The following is a 23304-nucleotide window of genomic DNA, read 5'->3' as shown; positions in this document are numbered from 1 at the left end:
CTCCCACTTGCCATTTCTACACGTAACATAACCTGCAGTACTTATACTCCAAACCAGTCACCTCTTCTTTCACGCGAAAGGGAAACACGCTATCTGAGGTCACATACAGGGCATTAGACTACATTGCGCATGCCATGAACCGTTGAACCGTGCGGTACACACGCGCTCCGAACCGAGACAAGCGAACCGAACGGTTCGGATTTTTTTCATGGACCGTGCCACCCCTAGTACATGGTCAGGATCAGTCCCATAGTGTGTCTCGACAATTAAGAGAAAACATTTGCCTGAAAAAAACGTGTACCTGATGAGTTTTTATGGTAATCTGTAATACCGCAATTATCCACTAGATGACGCTTTTACCCAATTTATAAAAACTGAAGCAAAAAAATGATTTGTTAATTTTACACTCCGTGTATGTTTTGATAATCATTCCAAATCTGATATCTAACAAAAATCCTTCACAAAAATGCAATTATTTCAGCTTTTTGCTTAAAATTTTGTATTTTTAAGGAAAAATACCCATATTTAACGGTTTATAATCAGAGAAAAAAATAAAGATAGGATGAAATTATTTTTTTTCTCGTTTTGTTTGTTTGTTTATTGTTTGTTTGAGAGGGTCTATTCTTTGATTTGATATATTTGTAAGTTTAGATATTTTTAAAAGAAAATTTTCCTGGAAGGCATTTTGTGAAACTTTTGTGAAAATCACAAAAAATGCTGACAGGCCACTTAAAAAAAAAATGCTGGCAGGGAATGAGTTAATGGAACAGTACATGATGCTCTGATGATCAAATTTGAAAAAATGCATGTACGTAATTTCTCGAGAGTGAAATTGCATCTAAATAGGAAAGTTATGATGCTGTGGAAAATATGGCACTAAGGGCTCTATCTTGCACCCAGCGCAATTTACTTTGTCAGTGACGCATGTATCATTCGTATTTTGCCCCAGCGCACAGCGGGTTTTTCCCGTCACAGAAGCACGTCGGCAAACTAGGGAATGAACTTGCGCTCCCTGGGTGGTTCAGCGCAAAAAAAGAGGCGTGTTCCGGCGCAAACCATCCCTGAGGCTATTTTGCAGTTTCAAAAAACAATTGCGCCACTGACCAGAAAAAAAAAGTTTAAAGTCAGTGGCGCGTTGTTCATTATGCTATTTTAAGGGCGCATGCTTGACCATAATGTATAGCGTGCACAACGCGCATACACTTTGCTTATCTAATCTACACAGATGCAACAGTTATTTTTGCAAATCATAAATTGTTACACTTAAAAATATTAATACACGAGATAAGGGGAATCATAGTGGTGAGCATTGTGGTGATAGTTTTTATTTATTCTCATGCAAATAACGATTAAAATATTTTCATAACTTTATTGTGTGGCTGTATTACGTTTATTTTATGTAAATAATAATTAAAATGTTTTCATAAGAAACCTTATTGTATATGAACTTGATTTGTAAGAGTACTTTGGGGTTGGACCTTGCTTGCGTTTCTTGGGTCCGATTTCAAAGCCCCCAAACCCTTTCAGCGGTGAGGGTGGACGCAGCGATGTCCTCTGCTGGCGTCAGGTCATGTGTAGGCAGATCCACCTCCCGTTACACGGCGTGCCCGATTTATGCTGGCAAACTTGGGATTTACAAGAACGTCGGTCTCCTCGGCTGTGAACCGCTCCTGGCGTGCGCCTGGTAAATCCGTCATAATAATAGCAACCCGCCATGGAACTTGCGCCCTTGCGTTTAAAGGGGATGTTGGATAGCGTTCTGATTGGTTTATTTGACGTTACGCCCAAACCACACCTATGAATAATGAACCTACTTCAGACCGACCTCTTATTGAGTTGCGCCCAGCGCAAGAGTTATTTCTCACGCCGGGAAAATAGCAACAGCGCCCAAGATCCGCCCACAAACTCACTTGCGCGTTGCGCTTTGCACTTGCGTTTCAGATCGTTAAAATAGGGCCCTAAGTGTGATTACAACGACATTACACGTCTTTTCGGAGTCTTTATGGGAACGCACACAAGTAAAAGGACTGAATGAACCAAAATCTTGTGTCGTGCAACTGAAGAATGAATTAAAATGATTTGCATGTCACTTCGGTTGTATCTGTGAATTTAATGACCCAAAGTTAAGCGTGCTGCTTCTTTGGTTAAGTCTGTCCTGTGGGGTGCTGGTACGAGGGATGAAAGCTCTGCATGCTGTAACTCTCTCTCATTGTTTTCATTGCTTTATGCTGATATATGCATGTGTGTGTATGTGTCAGCTGGATGACTGCGGAGTGGAACCCGTGTCCAGTGACCTGTGGCGGCGGTGTTCAGGTGAGAAGAGTGGAGTGTATGTCTCATGACTCGACGGGATCGCGGGTGGTTGAGGATTCTCAGTGTGCTGCGTATACTCCAAGACCTCTCAGTCAACAAAACTGTAACATGCAGAAGTGTGCTCGGTACAAAGTTTACAGCTGGAGTCAGGTACACACAATACATCTAATACGGTACGGGTAAATCTCATGAAAACTGTTAATAACATCACGCTCATCTTTCAACCCTCAATCAAAAAAGAAAAGAAATAAGAACTCACCCTCATGCTGTGCCAAACTGGTGGAACACAAATGTTAAATGAGATCTTAATAATAGTAACTTTACTTGTAACATACAGTAGATGTGTCTCATTCAACTCCCTATTTACTGAATCAGTAGATTGTGTACGCAAGTTCGGGCACTGGATAGGACCCTAGCTCACTTCACATTGGGACACTGTACACTTATTTTCCTGATGCGTGCAAAAGACCGCTGAAAAACAGACCAATCTCAACATAACACCAACTGTGACATTACAGTCGAGATGAACACCCCAACATTAAATTGCACATTAAATTAAATACAGTGTTGTTACAATGCTAAAAAACAAAGTTGCGACTGCTGAGTTAGCACTATATGCTAGTTAATGCTATATGCCAGCGTTAAGGTTGAAGTTCTACTATTGACGTTACAGTTACGTTTTGCAGGTCCATACTGAAAAAACACAAACTCACCACTCAGAAACGTCCATTAACAATCTCCAAACAATTGATTATTCCTCAAAATCTATATAGACTCAAACATAAGATCTGTTTACACACACACAGAGCTACTGAAGGAGAAACCGCCAATCAGAGCAGAGCTCAACATTATTATTCATGACCCTTTCAAATAAGGTAATAATAGACCATTTCAATTTAAAGGCAAATCCTAGGGTTGTAAATGCTGCACTTAGTAAAGCCACAAACCTTCTATGTAGATATCAGAGAACAATTTAATATTATTTTAGTGCATTCTTTAGCACCTTTAAGATTTTTTAGATATTTATGTTAAAACTCAAGACTAAGACAGACCTTCATTCTTGCAGTGGACACATTAGTTTTATAGAAATATATTTTTGTACAACCATCCATAGTCATACATAAAAACAAATTACTACTACTACTAACAGCGCTGTTTGACGTTTAACAAACACATAAAAGTACACATGTGCAATCCATCAGTCCAGACTGAATGAATGGAAAAACTCCCTGCTGGATGAAACAAACTGTAATGATCCATAGCTTTCATACACAGATTGAAGATAAACGCTGAGCGTAAACACCCAACGGTCACAGGCGATGATCCAGAGAGAGACAGAGAGACCACTAACTACTGAGACTGAAACCAAGAATGTACATTACGAAAAAGAAAGAGAAAAACATGGAAGAAACAAAACATGATCAAACAGTTTTGATTTGAAATGACAGCAGATAGTAAACAGACCTTCCTAAGAACTTTCATATTTAAAAAAGAAAACATCCCCCAAAATTTCCCCATTTGTGTTCCATCAAGAAAAGATGGCCCTGTGGGTTGGAATGACATAATGGTCAGTAAATGTGTTTCGTGAGATTCACCCACATCCAAAATTCCAAACATAAAATTTTTAGCTTTTGCAGTTGATTTCATTGCAGTGGTTTTAAGAGTTTCCAGCGTGTTAATGTTCACATATGATGGCATGTTTAGTGTTCTGTGTCGTGCGGCAGTGGGCAGCAGATGCGAGATGTGGTGTGCATAGGTTCAGATGGAGCACAGCTAGAGGATTACGCATGTGGGACGCAGCCAAAGCCCCCCAAGACAAAGACCTGTCAGATGCCTGTCTGCAGAAGTCCCATCGGCTGGCATATCGGAGACTGGGGTCTGGTAATGAATTATCACCACCCTATTTATACATAAGACCTCATATACTTTGTGAATACTATATTTCTATTTCCATTATCATATTATATATGATAGAAACTGAGTTTTTCCTCTCTGAAGTGCTCTAAGAGTTGCGGCTCGGGCCTGCGAGAGCGGCAGGTGATCTGCGCAGACAGACAGAGAAATTTGTACAGGACAGAAGAGTGCCAGGGCATCACCAAACCTTCAACGGTGGAAAACTGCAACACTCAGCCATGTTACAGGCCTCAGGGTAAACAACACATCTTAATTTTTATGTTACAATTTCTACAATTTAATCGACTTGAATTTACAATTTATTTCAACTTTTTTGACTAGTGAGTAGTTGCTATAAATTATACAAATAAAGTTGAATTTGCTTAAATTTTTATAATTTATAGCAACTCCTTGCTAGACATTTTCATAGATTAAACTTCAAAATTTAAGTGCAACAAGGACTTTTTATAGTGCAGTTTAATGTGCAGGCTTTAAAGGATTAATCGCGATTAATCGCATAAAAATACAAGTTTGTTTTTGCATAATATATGTGTGTGCATATTTTGTATAAATAAATACACACACACGCACATGTATTTGTATTTAAGAAACATTTACATGTGTGTGTGTGTGTGTGTGTGTGTGTGTGTATATACGAATATATTATGCAAACTTTTATTTTGTATGCGATTAATCGCGATTAATCTTTTGACAGCACTAGCAGAAAACAAATAAATTTGTAAGCTAATTCAACAAAATCTCCTTTTACAAGGTGTCTTATTCTATTAGATCTGTCTTTGACCCTATGACGTTGGGTTTAGGGGAGGGTTAGGGGTGGGGTTGCATGACTTTATTATTTCGAACAATCATAAGTTTTTGTACGAGTTACTAACTATGAATTCATACAAATAAGCCAACACATAAAATATGTATAAATTCCCTTGAAATCAGGATGGATTATTTCCTGAAAAGTGTAAACACTGTTGAGCTCTCTTCACATTTCTCTGTTTATTTATATGTTCCAACATGTCCATTTCTGACACAGAGGTGCCCAGCATGCCAGACCCATCAGGATATGACAACACTGTTCAAGGTTTCCAGCCGTACATGAACGATCCCTCATTAGGTTTGTTTATAGATATTCCTATTATTGTGCACTTTTGTTTCATTTGTTACGCTGTTCGAATTTACACTTGGACTGATTTCGGGTTCAAACTATAGTGTAACCGGCCTTGACCAGCACAGACATTAATACTTATATCTTTCAGAAGAGTAAACCTTTCTCATGTGTGCATTTCTTTCATTCAGAAAACAGCTTTTTTGCATTATCTGTGAGATCAAATGCAGTCTGTGATGTCGGTGACTTTTCATTACTTCTCAGATTAGTTACACAAGATGGACTGCTGAGTTTTTCATACCGAAAGTGAAATGTAATCCATGCATGTGTGTCGTGCAGATGTAATGCTTTCTGTTTCATAATGAAGCTCTCTGACGGCAGGAAACATTTAATGAGGGCTCTGTTATGTTTTTATGATCCGACACATCAGCACCTCCTCCGAACAATCCAGTCAACACTCCAACTCTCCCTCCTCCCTGTAGTCAAACTCGATACGGCTGCTGTCCAGATGGAGTCACCTCGGCCAGTGGACCAGAGGGACAAGGTTGTGTCCAGAGCCCAACTCAACCCTCATGCACATGGAGCAGGTGCACATTTATTTATTTATAACAGACAAAATAATAATGTGACCCTGTCTGTGGTTAAAGGGGTCATATTATTCAGGTTAAAGGGGTCACAATATGAGATTTTTTTTAAGATGTAAAATAAGTCTTTGGTGTCCCCAGAGTGCGTATGTAAAGTTTTAGCTCAAAATACCCCACAGATAATTTATTATAGCATATTAAAATTGCAAAAATGCAAATGCAAATGCAAAAATGTGCCGGTTTTTGGTGTGTCCTCTAAAATGCAATAGAGATGAAATGCAAACACTGATGGTGGTTTGTTCAAATTTAAACTGAATTCTGCTGTCAATAATTTTTTTCCTTTTTTTCTCTCCGTGGTTGGATAGTGCAGATTAAGGGTGGTATTATTGTAATAAGACTCACTACCTATATCACAAAACAGGACAGCAAAAGATACATTTTGATGTATTACCAAAAAAGAAACAAAAAAAGTAATGCGGCTTTCACATAGGATGCGGTGTGCGCTGCGCTCGCCACTGGGTTCGGCGCAGCCAAGCGATTTGTGCTCTGATGGCCAGACCAAAGTAGGCGGGGTGTTCAATAAATTACTACAGTGTTTATATTTGCGTTAAATAGTCGACGAGGAATACAGAGACTGATGTTGCTCGTCTCCATTTCACGTAACTTTAAGCATACCTACAACAAGCTGCTTGACTTAAAACACACCTGACATGCCAACTTGAATTGCTACGTGTTTCCATGACACGGCTTTCCTTCCGATGTCTCTGTAGAAGCATAAACTTGTATTATAAAGCTCTGAGAATCCCGAGTATAAGCTTTCGTCCATTTTGCTTGTTTGGATGCCCCGTTTCTATTGGCCGCGCGGGTAATCGTCACAGAGCGCAACGCAAAAGTTAAACTATTTTGAACTTTGACCGCGGCTCTGCTGCGTTTGCGCTTTGCTCGGCGCAACAAAAAAACGCCATCGCGCGGCGCAAGCCATTGAAATGAATGGGTTTCATAGCTCAGCGCAGCGCACACCGCATCCTATGTGAAAGCCGCATAAACATTTAAACTCTTTCTTCAGGTACGGCTGTTGTCGTGATGGTGTGACCGTTGCGCAGGGACCCAACAAAGAGGGTTGTCCTGAATCCTGGCTGTACTGGACTCCAACAGTGAGTGTCACATTTACTCATTCCCTTTGTTCTTCTTTCATGAGTACTCAATGTCATGCAGTGAGACATTCATCTATGGACACTTTGCCACTACTTTAACTCATTCCCCCGCCAAAAAGTTTTTTCACAAAAGTTTCAGAAAATGCCTTTCAGGAAAATGAAATATATAAACAAACAATATATCAAATGAAAGAACAGACCATCTGCTTTCAAACAAACAAAACAGGAAATCATCCTATCTTCATTTGTTCTCTTTTTATAACCTCTTAAATATGAGTAAGTTTCTTCAAAAATAACACATTATGCGCAATAACCTAAAACAATTGCATTTTTGTAGTGGACTTTTGTAAGAGATCAGATTTAGAACAATGATCAAAACATACACAGAGTTTCCAATGTTGTTGAATTCGCTGAAGCTTCAGTTTTTTATAAATTGGGTAAGAGTTGATGCCATCTAGTAGCGCAATTAAAGATTACCGTCAAAACTCATCAGGAAAGCGTCATTGGCATGGAAACGTTTTATCTTAATTCACGAGATAACTTGTCACTTTTCTGCGAGTTCCGGTGACAGGAAATGGGCGTGTCCACCAATGTGATAAAGTTTAGAAAAGTTCAACTTTATACAAATGATGAGCGACTTTCTGAAGCGACTACCAGTTGGTACCATTTGTGCATTTAGTGCATTGGACGGTTTCTCATTTGTTTATAATCGTTACTAGGATAACAACTCCTAAATAAAGAGCGCCTCCTAAATTACCTCACTGAAAGAGACACGGGCTGTTTCCCGAAATAGCCCCCTATTCCCTCATTTACTATTTCCTACATTACCCCACTTATTTAGTTCACTCAAATGATTGAATGAAACCTTGAGCTTAAAGTAAGCACTGCAGTCCATTGTGGGGTTAAATAACTGCACTCAATAATGTCCACTATGATTTTGGATGTTCCTTCCCTCAAATAGTGCACTATTTAAGGGTATAGGGGGCTATATCGCTGCCGGTGTGCACACAGCTTTAGTCTGACTTATATGGGAGTCAAATCAGACCAGACTACCTTTATATGCAACTGACTTGTCTAGAAGAGAAATTAGATGACCAGCTTGTAAGACTAGTCTAAGTATTTGATGCAACCAGCCATTTGGTGCAAGACCTTTTGTTGAAGACCTTGTAATGTGCTGACGAAGGACAAATACATTTTTTGTGTTTAATATTTATTCAATAATATTCTTTAGTAATAGTCTCTTTTTCTCTATAAAGTCAGATCCTGTACCATCTGTACCGACAGACTGTCAAACATCCAAGTACGGTTGCTGCTATGACGGTTTGACTGCTGCTGGTGGTCCTCGTGGAGAGGGTTGCTCCAATCCCCCAGGCAATAGTAAGTCAGCTATGTAAGTCAGATATTAGTGTGTCCTATTGATGGATAAGACATTGTCATAAACAAGGCCACAAAATTATTAATCATGCATTAAATGCATGCATCAAAAATATTAAGATTTTAAATACAATCCACTTGTCAAGTCTGACGTCATGCACCACCACTTCCAGGTCCAAACACTAAAATCCCAGATGGCAAAGCAATTATTTATCTTTTATAAATTGTTAAAATATTGATGTCCGAGACACAATGGGAGGGTTTCCCAGACAGGGATAAGCTTAAGGCCTTAGTTTTATAGGAGATACAAGTTTTAACAAACATGCCTTACTAAAAACATTACTTGTGTGCATTTTGAGGCAAAACAAAGAGCACTGATGTATTTTAAGCTATGTCAATGCAAGTTGTTTTCAGTTTGGACAGCTCTTACATTTATTTTAGTCTACAACTAGTCTACCGTAATCCCTGTTCGAGAAACCGCCCCTTTGAGTCTGGATCAAGTACCTAGCAAGCAACAGTGCCGGGTTAAGCCTTTGTGAGGCCCTGGGCTAACGCTGGTTTGGGCCCCCCCCCCAATATACACTGAAAAAAATAAAGGCTGGATTTACTAAGTGCCCCATTAAACTTAAAACTTACTAAAAAAAAGGATGCAAAAACGATGCACTGTCTATATTTTTTAGTAAATCCAGTGTTTTTTACAGCGTATGTACAACATTAAATGGCTAAAATTATTTAAATAAATTAAACAATATTATCAAATAATTTTACAATCAGAAATAGCCCAGAAAATAACATTTATTTAATAAAACTTACAACAAAAAGTGCTTCTTTCTGCTCTTCTTTAAAAAGAATTCTTCAATTAAATCATGCAAAGGTAGGCTGAAATTATTTAAATAAATTAAACAATATTATCAAGTAATAATTTTACAATCAGAAACAGCCCAGAAAATAACATTTATTAAATGCAACTCACAACTAAAAGTGCTTCTGTCTGTTCTTCTTTAAATATAATTCCTCATTTAAATTATTAAAATCAAGTTGAGGCAAAAGTAGGCTGAAATTATTTAAATAAATTAAACAATATTATCAAGTAATAATTTTACAATCAGAAACAGCCCAGAAAATAACATTTATTAAATGCAACTCACAACTAAAAGTGCTTCTGTCTGTTCTTCTTTAAATATAATTCCTCAATTAAGTTATTAAAATCAAGTTGACGCAAAAGTAGTAGAGCCCAGAATTCTCAGCCCGAGTCCGAACTTTTTAATTCTCCCCATTAGGAATCTGTGTCCGCAGATATAGTTACTGCATCGCGTATGTTTGTGAGTAGAAGTCTGTGCTGTCTGCTGTGAGGTTTTTATGAGAGAAGCACAAACTTTTTAATAGCCTATTTAATATGTAAAACTTGAATTTGAAATAAAACTTACTGCGGAGAAGTTAATGAGATCTCTATCGTCTCTCTTGCTACGTGACGCGACAATTATTTATTATTTCAAGTCCGTTTACAAGATAAATATATATACATACATTGTGTTGTTAAACTGATGAAATTATCTTGCTATATACGCTACATTCATTATGAAAAGCCTTTTCTTTTTACTGTTACACTGTAGACAGTAATATATGTATATTGTATAAAACTCTATGGTCGTGAAAGCACATTATCCATTATCTGTTGGTTCATGTTGGTGTAGTTTAATTCAGGATAATCCTTTAATAAAATGTATAATATAGTTATAAAATATTTTATTTTTTGTAATATTCACAGCGCACATTCTCTCGGATCGTTTTAAAACGTTTTAAATCATTCTGCAAAATTCCGCATAGATTTTGCTAAAGAAATCCGCAGAAATAGCAAAAAATAACTGCTTACACAGCTTGTACAGCTGTACTCTTGCAGCAATTAAAGCAGTTAAGTTTTGTTTTAAATGGCAAAATAGTTATATTTCTTTTTTATTTACATTTTAGAGCAGTTTTTGTTTGTTAAAGTTTTTATGATAAACAAGTGGTTAGCGACCGACAGCAAGTTGACGACATGTATGATGAATTGAGCCTCTCAAATCAACACTTCACTTGCCTATAATAACAACTATTTAAAATAAATATTTTCAGCATATCAAAAAGCGAAGGCAGGTTGCTCTGCTGCTCGCAGTTGCAACGGGTGCAGAAATAAAAAAATAAAAAGGGCTATACAAAACGAAACAAAATAAACATGAAACAGAATAAACATGTTGCCTTATCTTACAACTTCGCTTTTGCATATACATTTTTTTAATGTAAGGACTTACCACAGCAGATGGCTATTCATGTATCCATCCAACAGTTAAACTAAGAAAAAAGTCGATCCATACACAAACAAGAAATAGACACAGCCTTCTTACACGAAATTAATACAGGGAGAAGTCTTTAATAGATTATGTCTTGGATGCTGTCTGCATATATTATGTACAGTATCCAAGGTTTTAATCTAGTACTCCATTTATAATTTTTCCTGGTGCGCTGAAGGTCCTGCTGTTAAATAAGCACAGCTGCATTGTAAATGTGTGGCTGTGCGTAGCGGACTCATGCGATAGGTTAAACGTCTTCCTATGTTTGTTTTGCAATCATCAATGTTTGTCAAAAGGTTCTTTTAATTAATTGAAAAATATAAAAAGATGGAGAAGCCTAAATATGCCCGAGGTCCGGCCCGGGGATCTGCTGTGACGTTAAAATTGGCTCGGCTGAAATGCAGGGCTCTAAAAAGTAGGCTAAAATTATTTAAACAAATTAAACAATATTATCAAGTAATAATTTTACAATCAGAACAGCACAGAAGATAACATTTATTAAGCAACTAAAAGTGCTTCTTTCTGCTCTTCTTTAAAGAGAATTCCTCGACTAAATCATCAAAATCAAGTTAAATCATATTTTGGCGGATCGTTTTACTTTCATTGTTTCACGAGATTCCCTGCCTATTTAGTCATAATAATTAACAGTAAACGAACTTGGCTTGCTGTTTTTGAAGGCAGCTCGAGCCTCGACCTTAGGTGAAATAAGGAGAAATAGTGAAATAGGAGATGATGAGGAGAGATGCCAGAAGAATTGCGGCCGGGCGCGGAGGCTCTTAAAGGACAAAATATCCCATAAGCTATTACGTAGCTATTATACAATTTTTTTTTTTCAGAACATTCTTGCGACCCAGTGGTTGGGGGCCTCTGCTCTAGGTAGCACTTACACAGAAATACGTCAATCAAAATGTTTTTAAAAACTCAAAATAAAAATTGTCTCGGAGGCCCCCTAGTGTTCGGGGCCCTGGGCTGCAGCCCATGTTGCCCATTAGGATAACGCGGCCTTGGCAAGCAATAGTCGTTATTTTACCATCTAGGTTAACTATAGACTCGATATAGTTTAGCTATGAGTAACCCACTTCTAGCCAAAATAAACTTGAATTTGGTTACATGTAGGGCTGCATATCGATTAATCGCGACTAAACGTTTGCAGAATAAATTTTTTGTTTATATTCTATATGTGTGTGTGTGTGTGCTGTGTATAATAATTATGTATATATAAATACACACACATGGATATATTTTAGAAAATTTACATGTTTATATACATTTTTATATTTATATATAATTTATATTGTATATAAATATTTTATCTATATTTTTTCTAAAAATTATACATGCATGTGTGTGTATTTATATATACATAATTATTATACACAGTACACACACATATATGATGTAAACTAAAACTTTTATTATGCAAACGATTAGTCACGATTAATCATTATGCCAAAAATAACTTGTGAGATGTATGATATTCCATCAAGTCAACAGTGATTACAAGGTGTTTGCTTTCATTTATATATTTATTTTTGGGCTATGGTTAGACATCTAATAAACTTGTTTTAGCCTAGATGTCTGGTTTGTGCTTGGACGACTATTAGACATCTTTAAGCGCAAAATTGCTTGCTGGGTAGTGTACATCTTGAGTTTGTTATAGCTTATTTTAAATGTGTAACATACCCTCATTAAACACCATTGAGATTATAGTCCCACTTCGACGAGTGAAGGCTTAACAAGTGTATTAAAAATGGCTGCTCAGAGCTTTAGAGCCGTGAACGAATTGCATTTTCCCCTCGACCCCTTCAGCACAGAGCTCCCCATCCTGTGACCTGCCCCATACGATCGGACCATGTGATCAGTGGACCTCCCGTTACTATTACGACCGCTCTGCATCACGCTGCGTGCACTTCTGGTACGGCGGCTGCGACGGCAACAGCAACAACTTCATCTCGGAGGAGGATTGTCAGGGCACGTGCCTGAGATCGGCTGCGAATCCGCAGCGGGACCACGTTTTGTCTTTGCTGCGTGCAAGAAGTCGCTCCCGCTTCAGCTCCGGGGTCGGGACACACACACGCCGGTCTCACTGGCCACCTGCCGACGCGATGCACCAGAACGACCCTGCTGCCAGGTAAGAGTCTTCACCTTGGACGCTCCTCTCGCAGGCCCAAGCCTTTTAAACCCCACCGAAGAGCCAAGAGAGGAGCCGGCAAGTTATGCACAGAGACTCGTGCTGGGCCAACCGGGTTATTCACTAGCTTACACACACTAACCAGCTTACATACAGACACATGTACATGCTTTTTTTGTGACCCTGTCTGTGAAATCCAGAAGTCTCATAATCTAGTTTAGGAGCACCAGCTTTTGATTTCACTTGACATGATCTTACTCAGTCAATATTAAAGATATCAAGGTTATATTTTCAAAGAATGTACTTCAGATTATGATTTTATGTAGAAAAAGTAAATGGCTTTAGCTGAGTTTTCACAGACCGGCTCACATTTGTCTGTCATGACATCTAATGCAGAGTAATGTCATTTTATTGTAACAGCGATGCCATCATATTAATCCATTGCATTCACACATGACCTGTAGACGTTGACGCCCCTCATTGGACATTGATGTGCTTTTGGGACTGGTTTACTTCCCCTGACGTTGATTTGTTTACCTTCCTCTCCATTGCTTGTAGTATTATGTTTAGTTTGATTTGGTTTATCCCTCCTGCGTCAGGTCTGTGTGTGGTACATGATTTTATCTCGGCGTGATTAATAAAGATCTCTGCTGTGGTGTCCTGATCATGCCTGACTGAATATCTGTCTCTCCTGACTCTTCATCTTACAGCATATGTGTAGAGAATATTTAAATAACATAGCGCTGAATAATTTAATTCTTGCCTTCATTTTGCGAGCGAGTCATATTTTTGAATCAACGTCCTATTACAACATTTCAACCAACCTATCAGATTCGATTACGATTATAAAGGGGACATTTCACAAGACTTTTCTCAGATGTCAAAGAAATCTTTGGTGTCCCCAGAGTACATATGCGAAGTTTTAGCTCAAAATACCCCACAGATAATTTATTACAGCATGTTAAAATTGACACTTTGTAGGTGTGAGCAAAAATGTGCTTTTGAGTGTCTCCTTTAAAATGCAAATAAGTTGATTTCTGCACTAAATGTCAGTGCCATGATTGGATAGTGCAAATAAAGGGGCGGGACTATCCCCTTCTGACATCACAAGGGGAGCCAAATATTAATGAGCTATTTTTTCACATGCTTGCAGAGAATGGTTTACCAAAACTTAAGTTACTGGGTTGTTGTTTTTTACATTTTCTAGGTTGTTAGAAGCACTTGGGACCCAATTATAGCACGTAAACATAAAAAAGTCAGATTTTCATGATAGGTCCCCTTTAAGTCAATATATTGTTGAGGTTTGACAGGAATGTTGTTTCAGGACAAGGATTACACATTTAACTGTTGAGTGCCTGTTAAAGTAAAACTCATGGCAGGGCCTAAAACTATTTTATTGTCCGGTCATAATTTCTTTTACTGGCCATGAAACTCACGTTTTGCTGTGCAGGCCAATCGGATTATGATGTCAAAATTCAGCGAGAGCCATGCGCTGTTCTAGATTCGTTCTTTTGTTACCATGAACTCATATGCTGATCAGTCATATACTCACCACTGCTGTGTTTTACTCACATTTGGTGCTTGCCGAGTGTAATTTTAGGCCCTGAGTATTGTGTCTGTGATCTTCTCATTTTCACAATATGTCCTAAATATATTAAAGCAAATAAATCACATTTCTGACATGCTTAATGATGCCAGTGATCAGTTTAAGAAAGTAACTTTGCCAATTGTGATCTTATATGTGACCTTAATGAAAACCTTAGGGATGTTTATTAGCAGAAAATATTCCTAATACACAACTAATAGTACGCAATGTGAATAATGAAATAGGTGGGGCTGCACAATATATTAAAAAGCAGGCAAAAGCATGCACATCAATCTTAGTAGGGTGCTTAAAAAAGAACGTGAAAGTATTCGAATGAAAAGTCGGCAACACCAAAGCTCCAAAAGTTTAAAATGTTTATTGTGAAGGTCTGATAAAGAGCCTGCATGCTCGAAATGTCACCTCTATGCCATGCAATAGTTTTTAATAATAAACATTTTTGATACTTTTGGAGCTTTCCATTCTTATACCGCTGCACAATATATTGAAATATTGCAGATGACGGTATGCATATTGCAATAGTTTGCAATAAATACATAATTTCAATACTTCTAATGTAAAGGTTATTATGACTAGTCAAAGTTGTAGCAAATGAATGAGGGTGGAAGATGTTTGTTATATGATTTTTTTAGTTTTTAAACATATATTCATAGATTTGACAAGTTTAAATCATAATTTTGCATAAATATTCTGCTTCGTGTACTGAGTAAGGTTAACCGAGACGAGATTCAGAGCAGTTATGCACTGCTGCCCTTTTGTTGATGTAATTGTTTCCATTGTTTTCCTCATTTTTAAGTCGCTTTGGATAAACGCGTCTGCTAAATGACGAAATGTAAATGTAATATTGTCAGCAAGTAATTCCATACGTTTTTTCCCAATATTGTGCAGTCCTACAAACAGGCAATTTTTGATGATTTTTAAACTTTAGTTCTTAGAAATTGTTCTTATTCCTGGTTAAAAAGGCTTTTATCATGCATCCAATATTTGCTGTGATTTCCAACAAATGAAGACTAAAAATAAAACTTAGCAACGTATCAAACGCTTATCGTGTGTGGTTAGGACATTTTGCCTGAGCCATAAGCAGACAGTAATGTGTGGACTCTTCACCGTGTTTGTACTTTTCATAGTTTTGGTTTTCCCAAAATTATGTGGAATTAGTACTTTTGTGTTGTCTTTTATATTGAGTCGAGCATTTTGGGTCGGTGTGGTTCTTTTGGGTTCTTGTATTTCATCTGTAGCCAGACTAAAGGAATCGTTCATCACAGATGTATTAAATATTTGGATGTACTGTTCCTTTAAGGCTCATCTTTATGCTGCTGTGGTAACTGTTTCCAATAGTACAGCATAAAGTGATCACTGTTCTTTTTCTCTCCATCATTCCTTCTTTCTTTTGCTTATGCACATCTGTCTCTCTCTCTCTCTCTCTCTCTCTCTCTCTCTCTCACTCCGTTTCTTTCTTTGCATTCGCTATTCATCCTCCACTGCTCCAGTTGGACCGCTGCAGGCGTGAGTATAGACAAGTCAGACCCCTCTACGGTGGAGGGTTTGGTTGGTCAGCGGGTGATGTTGCCCTGCAGGGTGACCCCTCCGCCCTCCTCCACTGTAGTTGTGGAGTGGAGACGAGATGGTGTTCCTGTTGACCCCATCAGGTAGGTGCCTGCTTTTATTCTATACATCATGTATATGACATAAAATGTATGCAAATTTTCCTGTTAAAGTTTTCATTTTTTTTATCATTTTTCATCATGAAACTGAAACTGTCTGTTTATCTACTCACCACCATGTTGTTCCAAATGTCCACAACATATATATTTTGCATAGTACCATATAAAACTCTTTTAATGTCAACAGCTTATATAAATAGCATTTGCCAACAAGGGACGCTATTTGTGTAAAGAGACAATACATTTTTTATGCTTGGCTAGACATTTTTGGGGGGCAGAGGGAAAATCTGGGGGGGGCAATGCCCCTCCTAGCCCCCCTTATACACGGTCTTGCTCCTTACCCTGATTCTTGAAGACATTCATATTCTTATGTCTGCAAACGCAGGAGAATAAAAAGCCTATAGGACATTTTTTCTGAAGATATTTTGCATAGCACCAGCTTTCCCTGACCGAATTATAAAATGGCTTATATAAATAGCATTGGCCAGAAAGGGATGCTATTTGTGTAAATAGACAATACATTTTTTATGGTTGGTTGGACATTTTTGGGGGTAAGAGGGAAATTTTTTGGGGGGGGCAATGCCTGTCCTGGCCCCCCTATACCCGGCCTTGTTCCTTACCCTGATTCTTGAAGACATTCATATTCTGTGTCTTATCAATGTCAGCAAACGCAGAGGGAATAAAGGGCTATAGGAGACTTTTTCTTAAGATATTTTGCATAGTAGCAGCCGCCCTGACCGAATTATTAAACGTTTTTAATGTCAACAGCTTATATACATATCATTTGCCAACAAGGGACGCTATTTGTGTAAAGAACAATCCGTTTTTTATGGTTGGCTAGACATTTTTTGGGGGCAGAGGGAAAATCTGGGGGGAGGCAATGCCCCTCCTAGCCCCCCATATACACAGCCTTGCTCCTTTCCCTGATTCTTGAAGACTTTCATATTCAGTGTCTTATCAATGTCGGCAAACGCAGAGGGAATAAAGGGCTATAGGAGAATTTTTCGGAAGATATTTTGCATAGTACCAGCTGCCCTGACCAAATGATAAAAGTTTTTAATGTCAACAGCTTATATAAATAGCATTTGCCATCAAGAAACACTATTTGTGTATTGTATCCATTTTTTATGGTTGGCAGGACATTATCGGGGGGCAGAGGAAAAATCTGTGGGGCAATGCCCCCCTTAGCCCCCTCCCCATACTCGGCCTTGCTCCTTAGTTTTGAGAAAAGTGTAATTGTTCAGAACCACTGTGTCCTAACCACTGTGACAACTGATAAAACACAATTTGCAGAATTTCAGCCCGATCTATAATGATATAGGGAGTCATTTTAAGAGATTTTGTACCTTGTGTCCTTATGGAAGTTGACAATCCCAGTTCCTAATAACTTGGATTGTATAGAAAAAGGCAGAATGAACATTCTTTGTATTCCACGGAAGAAAGACAAACAGGTTTGGGACAACATAAGGGTGAGTAAATGAAGACAGATTTTGATTTGTGTTTTGTTAGTCAGATAGTTTGATGAGTGTTGTACACATCAGGCATCTGCAGCAGTCTGACGGCTCTGTTTTAGTGGGTCCCATCACATTACAAGACTCCGGATGGCATCTGTGCGTGGCCACGAGAGACCGTGAGAGAGATCATCGCTATATCTACCTGTCCGTCTCAGGTAATAACACTCCACTGCGCTTATTCACAAGTCATTTATACTCAATTAAATGTTTCGTTTCACTCTCAGATACAGGAACCGCCCAGAACGGTGCAGAAACAGAGGCTGATTCATCACAGTCAGACACGTCACATTCATCTTCCAGGTATGAGCATGTGCATATACAGCAGACGGCCTCACGTGTGCATGCATGACCTGATGTGTCTTCTGATTGGTTCAGGTTCACCATAGATTATGCACCATTGGTGGAAGCTCGTGCTGGTCAGGCTGCTAAACTTCAGTGTACAGTGCTGCCATCTTTAGCCATACATACAGTTACCATTCACTGGAGCAGAGCTGGACAACCACTTAACTCACTCAGGTAATGATCAGATATTGTTTACTCACTTACAAAACAGACATTATTCAAAAGTTATATATAAAGGTAAATGTTTTGCTTAAAGAATGTTATCTTATATTCTTAATGAAACATGATTTAATAGGAGTATTCAGATCAAATTAATGGGAAAAAATAATGTACTATGTAACAGAAATGTTGATATTTTGCTGACACCTAGTGGTGTGGACACAGTGTTACAGGAATGTGATAGTTTGGGAAGTAAACCAGCCCCAATAGTAAACTGTTTCTGCAGGTTGATGTTTTTCTGTGGCTTAGAGATTAAAGGATTTGGTTAATTAGTTGTTGGTATTTGGGCTCGAAATATTGGGACTTTTGGACTAGTTTAAAATGGCCATTAGGTTGGTTTTGTTACTGGTTTTGGATCTGGCCAACCAATGACGGAAGCAAAAGTGCAAACAAACGCTGGTTAATAAAGGTTTCATTTTATCCTTTAATATAAGTGAGTTTGTATTTCTTTAATTGAGGGGTGGGAAAAAAACAAGTTTTTGCTTCATCCCGCTCCTTTTCGGACACATGAAGTTAATGGATATTTTGTTTTGTTTCGTGTGGTAATACAATTATTGTATTTTCAATTATTGTATTTTCATATTTTATTTTATTTTAAATTTGTTTTTGTTTTTTGTTCGAAATAAAAAGAAAGAAAGAAAGAAAGAAATTGTTGTAGGGTTTTCATAAAATAGTAATAAAACATAAACTAAGCATCTTTAGTAAAGTAATGGGGAAATTCAGGTTTTTATTATTGTAATAACAACACATGTTTATCACTTTAATTTCATAATGGTTTCTTTATTTTGTTAATTCTTATCAAGGTCTAAAGTTAAAGATTAAAATTAGTTTATTAATCTGTGGTTAGACCAGCACATCCCTGAAGACTCAATTTGTTTTGTGTGTACTATTTAAAAGCTACACAAACTGTTTTTATTTAGGGCTTAAAATATCAAAATCAAAAAGATTATATTAGAAAATCTTTGTAGTGTGTGGCTTTTGCACTTTTAAAAGTACACTTCTACATGTGAATACTTTAATTTAGTGCCTTATTTAGTTATAATAAGTGAAAAATCTCAGTAATATTTATGTTTTTATCCGATTCGTCAATTAATCTGAAAGTGAATCGCCTGATTAATCTATTATGAAAATTATTGTTGGTGCAGCCCTACAATGATGGCAAAATGATAAGAAATTTAACAATGTTTATATGTTATAGGAGTAAATGTTGTACTGTTCATTTATGCTAATACAATTACTCTGTACTGCATGTAGCTTAAAAAGAATTAATAAATAATAACTTAATAATAATAATAATAATAATATATTGAATTTGACTCATGAAAAAATATGTAATTTAGTATTTACTATAGTAAATTGTAGTGAAATTCCAAGATACTATAGTGGTTTTAAACATTAGTATGGTAAATATTAAGGTACATTATGGTATTTACCACAGTCTTTCAATTTACTATAGTTAATCCTACAGAAAATGTTGCAAATGTGCATATCACAATGGTTTTGCAATAACTAAATAAATGAAAAAATAATGTATAGGCAAAGTTTTGCTTTCTATTTTCCCCAAAAATGTGAACATTGGTTATACAAGTTTATTGTAAGATTTTACAAAATTAAGACATTATCATATTGCATGTTGTATAGTGCATTTTTAGCAAGCTATCACATCACATATTTCTTCAATATTGTGCAGCCCAGTTTCAAAGCAGCTTTACATGTAAGGAGAAGAGAGGAAACCACAAAAAATGATAAATTATTAAATACAAATACAAGACTATAAAGTAGAATAAATGGTATTATACTTTACGCACTACATATGTTATAATATACTACAGTTTATGATGATATACTTCTAAAGTAAATACTATAGTATACTAGAGTATTTGTCATGTGGGAATAAATGGTAATATTCTTCTAACTATTTCATCCTGTAGACACTCTCAACACTCAGATGGCACATTGATGATAAACGCCGTGACATCAGAAGATTCAGGAGTTTATACCTGCACAGTCACTGACGCCCATAAGCGTGAAGAACGTCAGATTCAGCTCAAAGTCTTTGGTACGTTCAGTCTCTCTCTCTTGTTGAGTATGTGCATATTATATACTGTATATAAGTATACTCTGCTTGTAATATTTGACTGATCATCTATAGGGGACCTCAGGATCACTAAAGCACCCACAGATGTCAGTGTAGCTCCAGGCAGCGTCGCTCAACTGTCCTGTGTTGTGTCAGGAGAAAACGCCAGAGTGGGCTGGTCGAGGTCAGATCTCAGTTTGTATAGTTTGTTTACAGTCAGTGTGAGAGGTTTTCACAGATCATCAGATGTCGCTGTGTTTGTTCTGTCTGGTCAGGAACGGTGTACCTGTGAGACCTGATGGACATCACGTGCATGTGACTGCAGATGGCACACTCATTATAAATAACATCCAGGCATCAGATGAGGGGAAATATACCTGTAACGCTTACAGCGGGACGTACTCCATCAGTGCAGCGGCTGAAATAAAACTGGTCAAATCACCTCAACAAGGTTTGTAATGTGAGAAGAAAGCAAGACTAAATACTTACAGGCCTACCCAAATTTGAATAAAAAATCCAAAATAAAAAATAAAAATTCTGTCATCATTACTTAGGGGGCGTGCACACCAAAGCTTTTTACGTAGCTGAAAAAGCACGGCGGACAGCTTAATTTCAGCCGACTGCCAGCTTTCTTCAGCTGAGCGCTTTAGTTGCTTCTGCTTTGTTTATCAGTCGTTGTACGATGCACCGGTTGGTTGTTGTGATATTTGTCCCGCCCCTCCTCCACTGTGATTGGATGGCCTTGTGAAAGCTGACATTGACGAGTTGAGCTTTTTCACCCAAAGTTGAATATTTTTCAACTCCCAGCGCTAACGGTACATTCACACAGGGCAAAAGCGTTAACGCTTGACCGAAGGCTTGTCTGAAGCGTGGCCAACAGCCAATCACAGTGGCCGCAGCACATGCTCCGGTCTTCCTTAAATGTAATTGGCTGGCTCTGCCTAGGTTATTTGCATAAGGCAATCTGATTGGCTGACGCACGCATTGCCGCTTGAAAAGTTGAGAAATGTTCAACTTCTGCCGCGAGCAACAGCACTGACGTGGCGCCGACGGATCCACAATTCAGTTCGGCAATGCTTAACGTCACCCATTTAAAGTGGATGGGAAGGGTTAACGTTTACGCCCCATGTGGACGTACCGTAAGGGGGTGTGCACACCAAAGCTTTAACGCCAGCGTATGTTTTCAGTTGTTTCCAATGGAAGTCTGGTGTTTTCAAAAATACCAGTAGGGTTTTTTTTCCATGCTGAAAGCCGTCGTTCTGCGTTCTTTTCACGATGATCGCCGAGAGTTAAAAAATATTCAAGTTTGGGTGAAAAGCTCAGCTCGTCAATGTCATTTCTCACACAGGCGTCCAATCACTGTGGAGGAGGGGTGGGACAAATATCACAACAACCAACCGGCGCATCGTACAACAAAATAAAGCCGCAAGTAGGTGTCCGCCGGGCGTTTTCAGCCGTGTAAAAAGCTTTGGTGTGTCCTGCCCCTACGTGCGGAAAAACCACCAAGCGCCAGCTTTCAGCGTGGAAAAAATTGCCAGCTGCTTGCTTTTTTGAAAAACGCAGCACTAGGAAACAATTGAAAACATACACCGACGAAAAAGCTTTGGTGTGCACGCCCCCTTACTTTCAAACCTGCATAAATATCTTTGTTCTGCTGAACACAAATGAAGATATTCTAAGCAATGTTTGTAACAAAAAAGGAAGCAGGAGCACCATTGACTTCCATAGCAGGAGAAATACTATGGAAATGAATGGCGCTCAAAAGCTGTTTGCCTACAAAATCTTGCTGATTATTTGCATGATTTAATTTTCTTGCTCTTTCTCTAGATTTTGATTGGTTGCCCCGAGACTGTGTGGATCAGCCTGAACTAGCAAACTGTAAGCTGATTGTGTACGCCCGCCTGTGCTCCAATCAGTATTACTCCAGTTTCTGCTGTGCCAGCTGTGCCAAATACACAAAAGACAAAAGACAGACCAATCAGATCAGAGGTTAGGTGCAATGAATCCAGAACTCTCATAGGTTGATTCAGACTCACATTTACTCATCTTACATCATCTTCCCATTTCTGAAGAACACATCAACACTGACCTCAGATCTGCAGCTTGTGGATTTAATTCCTATTATAAATACTACTGTGTACCAACTGATCCTTCATTTTCATGTTTATTTATCAGTATGTATTAAGTGGATTTTAGTAAATATCTTTTAAAAAGCAGTTATTGATCTTTTTATGAACAGGTCTATGCTTATTTTTTTAATAAAAAATATTTGTGCGGTAAACTAGAAAACATTATGAATATCTCAAAATACATTTTAACATAAATGACAATCTGTATATTTTTTTTCGCCCCAACATGAAGGATTGTTTGAATATATAAAGATTAAAATGGATTCATATGCAACTGTTCCCATTGGATTAATTGATAGATTGATTTAAATATTTACTTAATTCATAATAACTCAGTAGAATAAATTAACAAATAAATATTTTTAAACACTGTAAATGACTTTAATGCTTTATGTGGATATAGTTATGTGTTACTTGAGGGTGATGAGATATCACACTTAATACATATTAATACATATGAGTGTTTAATCTGTCTAATATGGAAGCCCATTTCCGCCACATATGAAAAACATGCTCTGGTAAATCATAATTATGAGATAAAACATCGAAGTTTTGACTTTAAAAATAATAATTCTGAGATAAGAAGTAAAAATTAGGACTTTAAAAGTCAAAATTCTTAGATAAAAAGTCATAATTATGAGATAAAAAATAGCAGATAAAAAGTAAAACTTTAAAAGTCATAACTTTGACTTTTTAAAGTCATTAATTTTCTCGTAATTATGATTTACTAAAGCATGCTTTTTCTTATGTGGCGGAAATTGTATCACATGTTCAGATAAAGTATACTTGATAGTACTAAAACTACTTAAATACCAGCAAGTACACCTTTTTCATTGTTATTTTTTGTGCTAAATAAAAGTATA

The 23304-nt window shown here is 37.5% G+C and overlaps 1 protein-coding gene across 2 annotated transcripts in view; it reads left to right on the top strand.

Annotated features, from left to right (window-relative positions):
• paplna (papilin a, proteoglycan-like sulfated glycoprotein) overlaps positions 1 to 23056 on the top strand; it is a 36735-nt gene extending 13679 nt beyond the window's left edge. For both annotated transcript variants that reach the window (XM_073812305.1, XM_065288113.2), the window contains 16 exons: positions 2259 to 2463; positions 4018 to 4194; positions 4312 to 4462; positions 5252 to 5332; positions 5754 to 5910; positions 6974 to 7061; positions 8318 to 8438; positions 12572 to 12893; positions 15987 to 16145; positions 17702 to 17829; positions 17899 to 17974; positions 18050 to 18190; positions 20167 to 20294; positions 20388 to 20496; positions 20588 to 20763; positions 22140 to 23056. In XM_073812305.1, coding sequence (XP_073668406.1) covers positions 2259 to 2463; positions 4018 to 4194; positions 4312 to 4462; positions 5252 to 5332; positions 5754 to 5910; positions 6974 to 7061; positions 8318 to 8438; positions 12572 to 12893; positions 15987 to 16145; positions 17702 to 17829; positions 17899 to 17974; positions 18050 to 18190; positions 20167 to 20294; positions 20388 to 20496; positions 20588 to 20763; positions 22140 to 22306 — 2386 coding nt within the window. In that variant the 3' untranslated portion in view covers positions 22307 to 23056. The remainder of the gene's footprint in view (positions 1 to 2258; positions 2464 to 4017; positions 4195 to 4311; positions 4463 to 5251; positions 5333 to 5753; positions 5911 to 6973; positions 7062 to 8317; positions 8439 to 12571; positions 12894 to 15986; positions 16146 to 17701; positions 17830 to 17898; positions 17975 to 18049; positions 18191 to 20166; positions 20295 to 20387; positions 20497 to 20587; positions 20764 to 22139) is intronic.
• The last annotated feature ends 248 nt before the right edge of the window (positions 23057 to 23304 follow it).

Source organism: Paramisgurnus dabryanus, chromosome 17, assembly GCF_030506205.2.
Source record: "Paramisgurnus dabryanus chromosome 17, PD_genome_1.1, whole genome shotgun sequence".
Taxonomy (NCBI): domain Eukaryota; kingdom Metazoa; phylum Chordata; class Actinopteri; order Cypriniformes; family Cobitidae; genus Paramisgurnus; species Paramisgurnus dabryanus.
Note: the sequence above shows the minus strand (reverse complement) of the source record. Positions and strands in the feature narration are given on the sequence as shown.